This window comes from Mustela nivalis (genome assembly GCF_964662115.1).
Source record: "Mustela nivalis genome assembly, chromosome: 8".
Classification (NCBI taxonomy): Eukaryota; Metazoa; Chordata; class Mammalia; order Carnivora; family Mustelidae; genus Mustela; species Mustela nivalis.
The window spans coordinates 71,553,269-71,567,869 of NC_139027.1; the positions used below are offsets into that span (position 1 = coordinate 71,553,269).

Consider the following 14,601-nt stretch of genomic DNA (forward strand, 5'->3'; position numbering starts at 1 on the left):
CAAATCTGCCTAAAGCATCTCAATGGGCCTTCCAGTCCCTGGCATGAACTCTATTTCAGCCTCTGTTCACAGGTTAAAAGAGCTGATTTGCACAGTCTCAGAATTGATCATTCCCTGCCATAGTGGATTTGGGGTGAAATACAGATAAAGAATAGCCTTCTTGGCCAGCATGTGTGATGGAGAGGGCCCTTCTTTCCTGACTTTTCTCAGTTTGGTTATGCAGTAGGGTCTCAACTACCACTCGGTTTGTCCTGACCAAACCACCACTACGAAGCCCAGTGTTATGGGATGGTAAAAACATGGGCTACCTCTGCTCAGAGAACCCTCAAGTCATACTTCACCTTTAAGCACCTTAAAGTGATTTCCAGTCACTTACCCATCAAGTCCACATTCCCCTACATAGCTGTAAAATCCTTAGCATACTACCTCCTCCTTACCTTTCTGTTCCATCTTCCTCTGTTCTCCCATGGCCCTCCCGTGAATGAGCCATATGCATTCACTTCTCTCATTCAGGCCAATAAAGCTCTATACTCACTCAGAAATCTGGTTTTCTTTTCTTTCTACAAGAAGCCTGCCCCGACTCTTCCAACCCACATTGTTCTCCCCTTCTCTGAATTCTTAAGACACTCAGTGAATAATAGAGTTTGCACTACACCAGTCTGAGTATTTCATCTGTACCAACCCAAACTCACTTTCTGAAGCTGGGGGATGATCTTTGGTATCCTCTCTTGGATGGGACAGAGGCTGTATGGAAGGAAGACATATGGTCCAAAGCAATACAAGTAAGAACACACACGGTTTTGGAGACAACAAATCACCAGCACTTTTGAAGATTAATAAAAACACTAATAATGTTTACAATGATGAGCCTCAGAGCTCAGAGCTGTGGGGTCACCTATCCATAAAAGGCAAGTATAGCACTTGCTTCGGCAGCATATATACTACAAGACAAGTGCATTATCTCATTACGCGGCAGCACACAGTGGGAATTGTTCCCAGCAATAGAAGGAACCTCACTAAGGTCACCCCAACAGAAGTGGAGCCCATTTCCATTACGGTAACCTAAACATTAGTGACAGTTCAGCATGAAAGTTGTTAACACCAGCTCAGAACATACAACTTGCTGTTGAGAGGGCTAACTGGAAGTTTTCTTTAGAAAATCCTTTTGCAGAACTTAAATTTTCTGACATTTTACCCTCAGGCCTTTCCTGTTTTTGAAGATAAACCACAGTTGAGCGAATCAAAATAATTTTGCAGCAAACAGTCATTTGACCAAAGCAAACCCATTGAGACATAGAGCTCCTGGGTTATTACCCACTTCCAGCCTCCATCAGACATGAATTTATTGATCAAAGGGGAAAAATGAATTGAAAACTAAGTGTTCATCCGAACTCCATTTCCTGAGTTATCTTGGGGTTATGGAGAGTCTTAGCTATAAACTTATCACCAATAATCCATCTCACTAGATGGTCACTAGATCTTCTTAAGTGTCTTAAACCTAGCACTACTGGAATAATTTGAACCATTTTGCTGTGTGTTTTCTATAAAAACCAAAGATTTCAATGTGCAACTATAGACATTTATAGATATCCTGTAAGTTTTGTGGCTTCAGAAGCTCATGCTACTGATATTAAATAATGTACTATTCTCATTGACAATCAAAACTCTTCCCTCTTTCAATGTTGTAAAAGTCATAGTCATTCATTAAGAGAGAGAGAGCCAGGTTACTATCTATATTATGTCAAATCCATCAGGTGTGATGAACACGGGTAGTGAATGATTCCTTTTCTATGCTCATCTCTAAATAGCACATAGCACATTGCCTGGCCTGAACAACATCAAGCATATTATATGTGCCAACCACTGTGCCAACACTGAATTTTCAGGAAAAACATGATTTTTGCACTCATGCCATTCACAATCTAGTTGAAGAAACTGATACTGAATAAACACAAAGTGTATACTTTAGAATTTTGATGGGTGCTAAGAAGAAAAAATGCTAAAAAAGACATGATTATACTGGGAATAAATCAGAGGGCTTACTTTAAGCTGGCAGTTGGGGAGTTCTTCACTGAGAAAATGACATTTGCAGTTGACCCCTGAAGCATCGGTTGAGAGGGACTAAGCAAGGTGTGGGTGGTAAGCCTTCCTTATAAAGCATGTGCGAATGCCAATTTAGTGTATTTGAGGCAATGAGTGAGAGCCACAGATGCTACAGGGCAGGGGGAAGATGGCATGAGATAGGGTTCGAAGAGTAAGAAGTGCAAATTTTACAGTGGCATCAGTAGTGTTGGAAGAAATTGTATGCAATGAGGAAATCTTTTGAAAATGGAGTCAAAGAGGATTTTGAGGTGTATTGATATTGGGGAATGAGGGTGAAGAAGCCAAGTTTAACTGTCACATTTGTAACACACAATTGATAGATGGTAGAGCTATTTATGAGGAAGAACTGAGGAGGAACAGTTTGGTTGAAGTGAAGAGGGAAAGAAATGTAGTTTGCTATGCATTCAGAAGAACATATAAAGAAACTCTAATTAGAGATGGACTAGAGCAGTCAGAAGTCAAGTATGAACCTAAGAGTCGTCAACATACTGGTAGTGCTTAAAGCAATTGGAAAGGAGATCTTCCCGGCAAGATTATAAAGAAAAAAGGCAAAAGGTTCAGAGTGGGGGGGGGGGGCAAAAAGAAAATAAAAAGGAGTAAGAGGAACAACAGAAGAGAGAAAAATGACAGAAACTAACAGGAAAGGGGGAAAGTACTGAATTCTCCTAAAAGATGTTTAAAAAAGAATTTAAATTGCTCATTAGATTTATTGGTTATGGATTGGTACATTTGGCACATAATAAAGTAGTTTTGGTGGAGAGACATACCATGAAGAAACTTGGGAGGAGGCTGAGGGGAATGGGATAGAAGAAAATGAAGACAACAGATATAGACAGCTGTTTCTAGAAACTTTACAGTAAGGGAAAAAAGAGAAACAGAGCAGGCTAGGCTGCAACTGAAGACAGGTTTGCAGAGTAACGGGTAATAGCAGCCATTAGGGAATCTATATAAATGCAAGATTCAGTGCAAGCTGGTATTTGTCTTAGCCTAGGCACTCTAAAACATGTCTGAGGAAGGACTTATATGGGAGTAATTTATTTTTATACCCCAACCCAGAGAAAGCGGTTGGATGACTAAAGAGAAGAAAACAAAGAGGGAGAGCCAGCTCAGGAATTTATCATCAGCTCACCACCACCAGTAAATGGGGTTCAGTCATGCTAGAGTCCCTCTTAAGTGTCATTTAGGATATATTCAGAATTCTTCCCCCAAAGAATGGAAGAGAGGAGTTGATCACTAGTCAAAAGTCACTGTATGGTGTATCAACCTCTTTGCACTGCCTGATTTGTACATGCCTCTGAATGGTAGAGCAGATTCATTTGAGCGCCCCACTCAGATGTGGCAGAGAAGTCCAAGGCAGAAAATGAGACAATCAGTATAACTCCAACCAGTATCTGCCAAGTTAAGTCTGTATGTAACTAGTTGCTATGGTAACAGCTAGAGTAAAAGATGGACCAAGAGGATGTGAAGCAGAGCACAAAGGTGTCTGATAGAATGTCTACCTTGATATTCATGCACTCCACATCTTTTCCAGGCTAGAGAGATGAAGCACATTATGTCTAGTTCTGACAGAGTTGGCACGTAGGTTCTACAGATTCCTGGCCTCAAGACTTCCCTGTGTCAGTTTAAGATTAATTACTCTAGGTAGCAGTGACACTAGAAAAATAAATTAACTGATTAATTTTTATTTTTTCTTGGTGACAGATTCAAGCAATGTTTTAGAAACATCAACCAATTAACTCAATATTTTATGTTCACATACTACATTCAAAATCTGAACATAGTCATATAGATTGTCAGAGAATGTTAAATATGGCCCTTGCTTTGGTATCTCATTAAGGGAATAGTATTTAGACACACGAGAAGAGATCTAAAAATAGCAGATGATTAGATATGATTAAATAACAAATGGGCAATAGGACTGTGTCAAGCTAGTATATACTTATTTATGGCCATGTTTCTGTTTAGAATGAGTAGAAACTCAGAGATTTGGAGAGCAACTACGAAAGCCATTTGTTTTGGTAGAAACATCAAACCCTCAGTATTAGCAGAAACCATATCTGGGTAGACAAACTAAAGGTGATTTTACTTTCTTCTGTAAATGCTCCCATACTTTTTTTAATTCTGACAATAAACATGTATTACTTTTATATTCAAAGAGTATTTTTTACATAACCAGGGATGTGAAACAACTAGAACATTCATATATTGCTGATGGCAATGCATAATGGTGCAGCCACTTTGGAAAACAGTTCGGCACTTTCTAATAAAGTTAAACATACATTTACCATACAACCCAGCAATCCTGCTCATAGGTATTCACACAAGATAAAAAAATGTTCTCTCTCTCCCTCTCATATGCACACACACATGCATGTACACATGCTTACACACCGCCATCACCACCACAAATGTTTAAAGCAGTTTTTTTTAATTATTACAAAAACAGGAAACAAACTACATGTCCTTCAATGGTGAATGGGTCTGCTCTGGTGCATCCATACAATGGAATACCACTCAGCAATAAAAAAAAAAACAATGAATTATTGATACATACAACATGATGGAAGACTGTCAAATGCATTAAACTGTGTGAAAGCAGTCAGATTCAAGAAGTTGCATAATACATAATTGCATTGCTATAACATTTTGGAAGAGGCAAAATTATAGGAACAGAACTGATCAAAACAGAGGAGGACCAAATCAAGGGCTGCTGAGTAATCAAAAGAATTGACCAAGATGGATTCTATGTAGATCATTGAGAACCAAGAGGGAACAAAATCTGAGAACCATTAGAGAAGCCCACAGGCAGAATTCACTGACTCTGAATATAGAAGCAAAGATAGCACAGTCTATTCTAGAATCATAAACCCAAAAGGACACACGAACCTTCACATTGTTCACTTGTACCATGGAACATTCTTTAGATTGCAAGTGATCAAGACCAACTCTGGCTTGAGTAAGCCACATAGAGAAGAAAAATGGTGGTGAGGAGCTATTAGGATTCTGAATAACTCACTAGAGGGAAACTCTCATGTGCCTTGAAAATCTTCACCATTGCTGTGGCAGCAAATTTCAATCAGCTGAAGACAGGTGCAACTGGACATCATCTGGCCCAGCCTTGCAGACCTCTTATTTCCTGTGCTGGGTCTCCTCACTCACTGGGCACTCATTCAGCATGTAAGCCATTAAGTAGGGAGTTAACCCCATGGAAACACATCTGACCAATAGGAATAGTAGTCCATGACTAAATGTTTCCTCTTCTTTCCCATTCAGAGCAACAGTTCTGAGATCCATTTTGATAGTCTCCTAAATCAAGTGTTTGGCATTAAGTAACCAGTCGCAGTGGCCAACTCAACAACTTATCTTTGTATTGATTAACTTTCTTCCCCGTTTCATTACTTGATGTCACAAACTCTCTAAACTCATTATCAAAGATGCCATCTACAGGCTGGGCTTCATCTCAGTCTCTGCTTCCTGAGGAACCCAGATAAAGATAAGCAGACCTTGGGAAGGATCCATTATAGCTCTGGACATTTCAGCTATAGAAATTTATGGACTATCTCTTAAGGGTGATAGCATCAATGGATTCAGCTCTAATCAACTTCTAACCACTTCCCAGGAGACCGTCTAATTCACCAGAATTAGGTTACATGCATATTCTGGGGTCAGAGCACATGGAACCCCATGCTCTAATCTCAACAGAATCACTTGGATTGGGGAAGGGGCAGTTTTCCAAAGACTACAAGAAGGCAGGGAACAAGCGATAATTTAGGAGCATTTTGTTATCTAGTCACAATTCACCTTTGGATTGTGTTAACATTTTTTTTTTGTGCCCAGTGTTCCAAAATTCATTGTTTATGCACCACACCCAGTGCTCCATGAAATATATGCTCTCAATACCCACCATATCTTATAAAAAAAAAAAAAAGATAAAAAAGTTTTGAAAAGTTTTGTGCATTGTGTCAGAAGTGTAAGTTTCTTTTCTCTAAGGAGTCAGTATACCAATTGTTAAGATAGCCAGGTTCATTTTTCCCTCATTTTAATTTTCTCTCTCTCCAGGTTAATATCCAACACGGGTATTAAGCACTTGCCAGCTGTTCACAAGATTCAATCTCTCCAAAAGGTTCTACTGTAAGTTTTTCCTTGAGACTTAACCTACTCAGTAGATGTCTTGCCCAATGGCCTCAGGGCCTGTAATATGCATTATTTGATGTAGATCCTCCAAGGAGGTCACTCTGGGTAAGCAGAGGAGGAAGGAAGGCAAACAGGAAGGATCCTTGGGTTTTACAGGAAAGCCAGCTAAGCTCAGTTTGAAGACAGCAGCCTCCTCAAAAAGACCATTATCAACAGAGGGGTCTCCTTTCTTCACCACTCAGTGCTTAATATACCTCCCTCCTAAAACTACACCCCTCACCCCATACTTGCACCACCCTCGCCTCTTCCCTCCTGAATTCTCATATTACCCTGGGCATAAAGAAACCAGCTGACAAGTTCACACTGTTAGCAAGATAATCTATTTGCCTTTTCTCAAGACATCTGCATTTTCAAAGAAGAGGAAAAAAGTGTGTAATGCCATGTTTACTTTCAATAGTGAGATTGTAAGAATCTGGACAGAACCAAAAGGAAATGGTAAAGAAGGGGTATAGAGAGCTAAGGAAAAGGGGGAAGAAAGGGGAGAGGGGGAGGGAGAGAAAAAGATCTCTCAACATTTCTCAAATTGTTCTAGGCAGTTTACTATAACTATATACAGTGTATTTGTTAAATCTGACCATAGGGAAGCTTCATGGGAGCATGAGGGACATAATCTAAAAAAAATTAAAAAAAAAAAAAGATTTTCTCCATTGCTCCATTCAGGAAAAGAAAAATCAATGATACAACTTTTCTGTGACCCAAGGGGAACAGAAGGAAGTAAACTGGCTGGAAGAGGGGGACTGAAATGGGAGGAAGCTGAAGGTCCAAGTACGATGAATGGAGAAGTTCCTTATGTAGGTAAAAGGTCAGTGTGACTGGCTTTGTCACAGTGAGCAGGCAAGGATAATAAAGGAACGTATCAGAATCTTAACACGCTGAAATTAGCTACAAAAATGTCCAGACACAAGAGAAGAGGAGAAACTGTCAGCAATTTCATTTTTAGGAACGGATATACTGAAGATAAACTCAATGTCATTTATTTCCCTAACTTTGAACTCATCATCTTTCAGAACACTAACCGTTCCAACACTGCCTCAGCTAAAGACCATATCTTGCCCAGGAAGCTAAGCATGTGGAGGTTATAGGAGTGGAGCTGGCATAAAGACCTAATATATTTGTACTTTCTTCTAGAGACATTCAAGATAATATCAACATCCACACAGTTGAAAGAAATTCTTTCATGGGACTGAGTTATGAAAGTATGATTTTGTAAGTAAAGAAAAAACTCCAATGGAGTAACATTTGGTTTCTGATTTAATCTTCTCTCATAACAGGATGCTCCTTTTGTGTTTGGGTAACTTTGGCATTACACCATTTAAATTTCTCTCTGCTTCAGTATTTTTCTCTCATTCCCCATCTTTACATTTCAGAATCACAACATGGAGTCATGTTAATAATTTATGATTCTGTGGTGCGATTCAAATATTTAAAATTGCTCTTTGAATGATGGTCTCCTGCAATGCAACATCTGTTCTGAAGGACAGAATAACTCATGCATCAATAAAGCTAGTTATTGCCTGGCAAGGCTTTTGTTGCCCAAAGAAAAAGACCAAGGAGGAGGCTGAATTCGGAAGATATTCCCTCATAACCATGCCAAGCAGCTCCTGTTCAACCCCATGCTGGGCGTAAGATGACTTCTCTTTTTCTTGGAACAATTACATTTTTTAATGAGCTTGAGTTAGTCCCTCTTATTTTGGGGAATGTTTTCAAATGCACTCTGTGCCAATAATGGACTACTTCATGGTCATTCATGCTAGTAGTCTGTGTGACAGTTCATCCACTGCCCAAGATGGCTAAGAAAGAGAAAGCTTGGGGCTACCCAGGTGTTGGCAGGGTCTACAAAGTTAGGGAAACAGAATGGCATTTGGGAAACTGGTAACCACCATTACATCTTTAGGAAAAGCATTTTATCCTTCCAGTTCACTAACTGTTGCATTTTTTGAAAAATATACCAGTGTGTGTGTTTAAAATATGCCATTACATAAAAAGGTAAGTTCCAGCCAAGGAAGAATTTCAGTCATTTTCAAAGCAGTAACATGGTTCAGAGACTACCCAGCAGTACAAAAAAGAAAAGAGGGAGGGGGGAGAAACAGTAGAGATGAGGACATGCTGAAGATTAAAGCTAAGCACAGCATTTGATGTAAATTAATTAGAGAGAACAATAGGAAAGGTTTCAAAGAGACTAGCAGAGGCAATGCAAGTATGAAGGAAAAAAAAATTTTAAATCAAAGGCATGTATTCAGTACATAGTATTAGAACAAAAATTTTAACTAATACCTACTCCTTCTCTTTAATACACTCATGATATTCAGAATTTATGTGCACCTGTATTAGAATGAGTCAATGGGGTAGAGGAAATATGAAAGAAGGGGAAAACAAAAGAAATGAATTAAAATATAAACAGAATGAAACGTGTACAAAATAAAGGCAATTATCCTAAGAGGACAGAAGGAATAATTTACTCTGACTGGCCTGTAACATGAGGGTTGAAGGAACAGTTAAAGAAGGGAAAGGTGGCTGAGAAAGAAGGTTGTGTCTAAGATGGGGCTTTAACAGGTAAATGGGATATAGCCAGGCAAAAGGCAAGGAGAGGAAACAATCATCAAGTTTATGGAGGTTAAAAAAAGAGGGGGGAGGTGGAGAAAGAGTTTGGGGGAAAGAGGGAATACCTGAGTAACATCAGCTCGCCAGGTTAGAGCACGAATGACAGTGCACGGATTGCCAGGCTACATTATGGAAGGAGACTAGTGATAAGCGCCATCAGGTGTACCTAGCCATCCTGTGCGTCTTTAAATCTTGCTCTAAACATCTTTAAATATAGTGATTCTAAGTTACTTCATGTTACCATGTGGCAAATCTATTAACAGAGTATTTTATAAAAATACATCATTAAGTAGGAGTCTGCAGATATCCTCACAGTTTTCTACTTTGACACACATTCTTTTTGTCCAGATCACAAGACAAAATCACAAGAGGGCAAGGATCCTGATCTAAAGAGGCTTTACCTCTCCCCGGGTGAAGGCAAAGGACCTGAGGAAATAAGAACTTAGGACACAGCTTCACAAACCCAAGCCTACCAAGGAAATGTGCAGATCGTGGCTGTTCTTCTCAGGCTTGTGTTCATGGACACTACGTGGCCCCCCGAAATTTAGAACACACTCTCCCAGAGAGGAGAGCTTTCTTAACGGTCAATACTTCTCAGACCCATCTCTGAAGGATAAATTCACTTTTGTGAGAACAAAATCTATTTTTCTTGACCTCAGATGGTCCTTAATCTATAGATAATGGAATCAGAAAATCCCTGAAGACAGTTTAAGACTCCAGGTGGTCTAGTTGGGGCAACCCATCTGGATGCAGGGGCATCTTTTCCCACTAGGAACACCCAAGTATGCTTAGAAAAAGCAGCACGGCTAAACGGCACAGAGGACCAAAAGAGTTTTCTGTGCACTGGTACTTTACAAAATCTTAAATCCCTTCTCTAAAAAATATTTTATATGTATAATAATAATAATAATAGGCTAGTGACTCAGAGGAAAATGAGCAATAAAGGTCCACCATTTCCCACCCCATCTGAGCCCTTTCCCACGCCCGCCCTGCAACCACAGGGCCTGAATAGGGGAAAAAAACTAGCTATGACCAACCAAAAGAACAGCCTCAATTCAGAAAAAAATAAGATGAGCTTTTAAGTGTATCAGCTCCCACCATGTCCCAGCCATAGGAGAGGCTCACTCCATGTGCATTTCCTCCTTTTCTTAGTTGGGTTCCATCTCACTTGCCTGCCCCAGCTTCTGGAGCCTCCCAAGCCTCTACTGAGGCCACAAACACATGAAGAGGAAAGAAAACCATGATCCAGTTATTCTTTAGCTGATGCTTTGCCCAGTTTGTCCTGGTCACTGTGGACGTCGTCATCATCATCAGGCTTTAAAACCAGCACTATATCTCTTAAGAGACTGAGAGTGTACATAATAAATGTCAGCTTCTCTCTGATAGTAGTTTGAATGCTACAGCCTAATGTAAACCCCAAGGCCGGAGTTCTGGACATCATTCATGTATGTGTGTGTGTAATGATCCACTGCTGACACCAAAAACTTCCACTCCTCCCTGTAGGATGGTGTCTGTTGTTTGAGAAGGATCCATGAAGACAAAAGTCTACTTAGGAATTCTTCTAAATCCATCTGTATATTATTTCATCATAGCAAGATCTATTTGCAGGAAATTTATGTACAGAAAAATCTAGTCTACAGAAACATAGGTGGAGCCCACCCAGATTTACCCACGCCTTTGTGTTAGATGAAGGGTCAGCCAAATCCAGCCCATGAACTGTACTGCTTTGTACAAGTGAACATTTTGATGACAGGGAACACTGACACTGAACCTAATTAAGCAAGATGGTATCCTGCCCAGAAAAAAAAAAACAAAAACAAACAAACAAAAAAAAACATGCTTTTCAATAGACATCTATTATTTAAAAAATCAGTATTCTATTTTTAGTTTGGTCAAAACCTTTGTCAACATTGCTTCACACATACCTATATAAAATATCTATGTAGTATTCTCCGTTCTGTCTCTTGGCCCATGAAACCTAAAATGGCTTTTCTGGCCTTTTACGGAGAAGTTTGCCAATCCCTGGGGTTGACTGAAAATCCCAGGAAACTACATCCCACAGATTAGTGGCAGCTGTCGCACCAACTCACTACCAGGGACAGGCTGACAAAGCTGTGAGCAGGAGGGATAGCTGGGGTCCAGGCAGGTAGTTGCAAGGTCAGTGGGAGTGGAGGCGCACGGCAACTCCTTGCCATCAGAACCCACCGACTGGCTGCTGATGTTTTAGAAAGGTTTGCTTGTTCCTGTCTGGATCTCTTTATGTAAACTGGTTTTCGGGAGGAAGAAAAAAAACATACGGTTACTGTCCTGTGATTGTAAGTGTTTCTAGCTACCCATCGCAAGCCAGGAAATACGAGTCTGCAACACGCAGGAGCCTCTCGGGGTCAGCTTTTCAAACACTGTTACTTGTAAACCCACTGAGCCTGACAAGGAAAAGAACCTGACAGCAAATCAAGAGCAGGTGGTCAAAGGCTCTTCGGGCTAAGCTCTCCCGACCTTGGATTTTGTTTTTGTTTTCAGATCCATCCAGGAGCACAGCAGTGCGGAGCTGTCCGCCCAAGGTGTCCTTGGTCTCCCCTAACCTGCTCACTGTCCTTTGCACAATCAGCTTGACGGTTCCACATCCAGCCCCCTTCAACCGCAGAGGCCCCTCCTGTTCCCACTCACACTACTGCGCCCTGCCACAGCCCACAGTCTCCGTAATTGATTTCTCTTCCTTTCTGGCTTAACCCAGAGCCACCTCCACAAACCTCCAATAACCAGGTCCCTGTGGGTCACAGGAGATGTTCAGGTTGTCCGACAGCTTAATTAGATCACCTTTTGATGACAAGCAGGCCTGCTGCTATGGGTGAGCATGGGTGAGAAGCTTAAGGCCTTAGAGAAAGGATATAAAATGTTCTTTGTCTTATAAACACTTGTCTAATAATTGCATGATTTCGGTCCTTCAGGATGGGAAAGATCTTTGTCTCATGCCCCCATGGTACCATCTCTATGCACTAACGATGTGCACGAAGACTGTATAGGATCCAGGTGGTAGGCCTAAATGTGCCCTTTCAAAACGAATTTTTCCCCTCTGGATATGTAATACACGCACATAATGCAAACTTCAAACATCACATGAGGTCACACGGTGATAAATCAGCCTCCCTCCCACTCCTGTCCCTGAGCCTTATTGGTGGCATTTTATTTATGCCAATAATCTGCAATGTCTGACCTTGCCCCAGTGCTTCCAATAATGAAACCCCTGTATTGTTTGCATCCGACATTATTGTTTTTTTAATGGGCCTTTTATTTCAGATGGCTGAATAAGAATGGCATTCAAGAAATACACAACTGTGCATTCAATGGAACCCAACTAGATGAGCTGTAAGTAGCCCTGCCTACTCTTCCAGGCCATTTAGAGGGAAATGGCTCTTACAACAGTGATATTTACGTGGCTTTTTGTCTCCCTTCTTCTCTCCTTAACTCCATCCCCAGGAATCTAAGTGATAACAATAATTTGGAAGAATTGCCTAACAATGTTTTCCACGGAGCCTCTGGACCAGTCATTCTGTAAGTAGCTTCCCCTGTTTCCATGTGCTAGAGATTAACATGTCCAAGTCAGAGGTCAACTTTCTCCAATTCAAAGACGCTTCCCATATAGGGTTGGCAATTAAGGTCAGTCTTGACCTGCGTCATCTACAAAGACTTCCAGGGACAATTTTAGACTGATCTATATCCTGACTTTCAATAACATAATGGCAACTAATATTTAATGTGCACTAGCCAAGTGCCAGGCAGTGTTTTAAAAGCTTAAGAGGCATTTCTAATTTAATTCTCATAAAACCTCTGTGGTAGGAGCTATTGTTCTCATTGTAGAGAAGAAAAAACTGGCTTCCATGGAGGGATGTTAACTAACTCATCCCAAGTCATGCAAATTTGGGAGCATATATTTAACACCAAACTGGTCTGACTCGAAGCACAGGTTCTTAACCACTCTGCCATACCTTTCTCCCCTGGAAGGGGAAGCACAGGTCTCCTTCTTCACCTTCAATGTCTGGGAGTATGTTCCCCTGAGAGATCCCCAAACACACTTATTTTTGGATCCTCTTTGCCTCGATTGAAATCTCCTGGGGCACCCCTCCCTCTGGTGCTGCTTCCTCATCTCTGTCTCCCATTCTCTTCTCATGGGCCCCTGACCTTCCAGTAGGGTCAGGCCAGCTGCCACCACTTCCCTGACCACCTTAGCCAACAGAGAATTCTTCCTCCTGTGACTTCTGTAGCCTTCATGGTGACAGGGACCCCACTCTCCAAGAGTTTTTTTGTTTTTTTTTTTAATGTGTTTTCCTGGGCTGTTGGCAAGGCCTACTCCATCTACTGATGAAATATATTGCAGGAAGGAAGGAATCAAGAAGGAAGAAGTTAGATGTAAGAAGAATTAGTGAGCACAGAAATAGACATATGGGAAAAAATCAAGTTTTAGTAGATGATCCATCCATGGTCTGCCCAAGGTCAGTTGAGGCATTTGAGAGCCAGGGACTCCACCTTGTATTTGGCAATCAATATAGGCTCCCACATGTGGTTCCCTCTCTCCTTCCCTCCTATCTGTCAACATCACTTTTCCCTTTCATTCAAAAGTTTATCTTCTCCTTCAGGTTGGAACGTAATGTATCTCTAGAACTAGACGCACCCTATATGGTAGAGAAGAAACTCCACCAATGGTTACTATTGATGATAGAGCATGTTTGACCCACAGACAGGATTCTGTCTCTTTGAAAAGTACGATTATTCTAGTATGCCTGCCTTCAGATGGACAATATATGCAATAGAAGGAAGTGTCAGCATGATTAAAGCAGAGAAGCCAGAGCAGACTACCTTGATTTAAGACCATTCCTTCACCTCCCTAAGCCTTGGTCTTCTCACAGAATGTATTCTCCCAAGAAAGTCAGACAATTACTAAATATACACATTAATACAACAGCTCATGATGTGCACTACGAAGAACCAAGTAGTTCCCAGGCATAATAGAGAGTGCCAGGCATATGGTCCATATGCTCTAATATACCAAGGACTTAGACAAACAGACTTCGAGACAGAGCTGTTCATGTCTCTGACCACAAGAGCAGTTTGTCTGTTTCCCTTATCTGAGAGTCCTAAGGATTTTGAATGTTCCTAAAAAGGCACCTCTGTCTGTTATGGCAAAACGTCGTCTGTGAGGGGACACCTTTCCCTTTGTTACTTGTACTGAGTATACTATTAAAGCATAGCTCCTTAACGCACTCTGCAACCAAGAACATGTGAGTTGGACTAGATCCTCAACTAGCTCATTATCCAGGAACCCAAAATCAGAATTTTAAAGGGACCTGATGGACATCAGACTGCCACTGTAAGTAGCAGAGCTTGGACCAAGAATGGGTCTTCTGCCTTAAATTCCACGGATTCCCACTGTATCATGTTGTCTAAAGCACATAAATATGTCTAATCAAACATCTTAATGTTATACAGTTGTCTGCGAACTAAAAGATGGGGGGGGGGGGGTGGTAATTGTAAGCCCCAGACTCCCAGCCTAAGTACACCAGTAAATGATAAGGACACACAGCACAGAAGCACATCTCCTACAGGAGCATAGGCAGGTCCCAGGCTGAGGCATGGCACCACATGCTCATCTGAGCATCTAATGGAGAACACGGACATGACTCCCTCAGCTGGTCCTGCCACGTATGC

General features: G+C 41.0%; 1 protein-coding gene across 2 annotated transcripts in view; it reads left to right on the forward strand.

The window, feature by feature from the left end:
- FSHR (follicle stimulating hormone receptor) overlaps positions 1–14,601 on the forward strand; it is a 160,183-nt gene that overhangs the window by 132,161 nt on the left and 13,421 nt on the right. For both annotated transcript variants that reach the window (XM_082744333.1, XM_082744334.1), the window contains exons 5-8: positions 6,163–6,234; positions 7,426–7,503; positions 12,196–12,264; positions 12,376–12,450. In XM_082744333.1, coding sequence (XP_082600459.1) covers positions 6,163–6,234; positions 7,426–7,503; positions 12,196–12,264; positions 12,376–12,450 — 294 coding nt within the window. The remainder of the gene's footprint in view (positions 1–6,162; positions 6,235–7,425; positions 7,504–12,195; positions 12,265–12,375; positions 12,451–14,601) is intronic.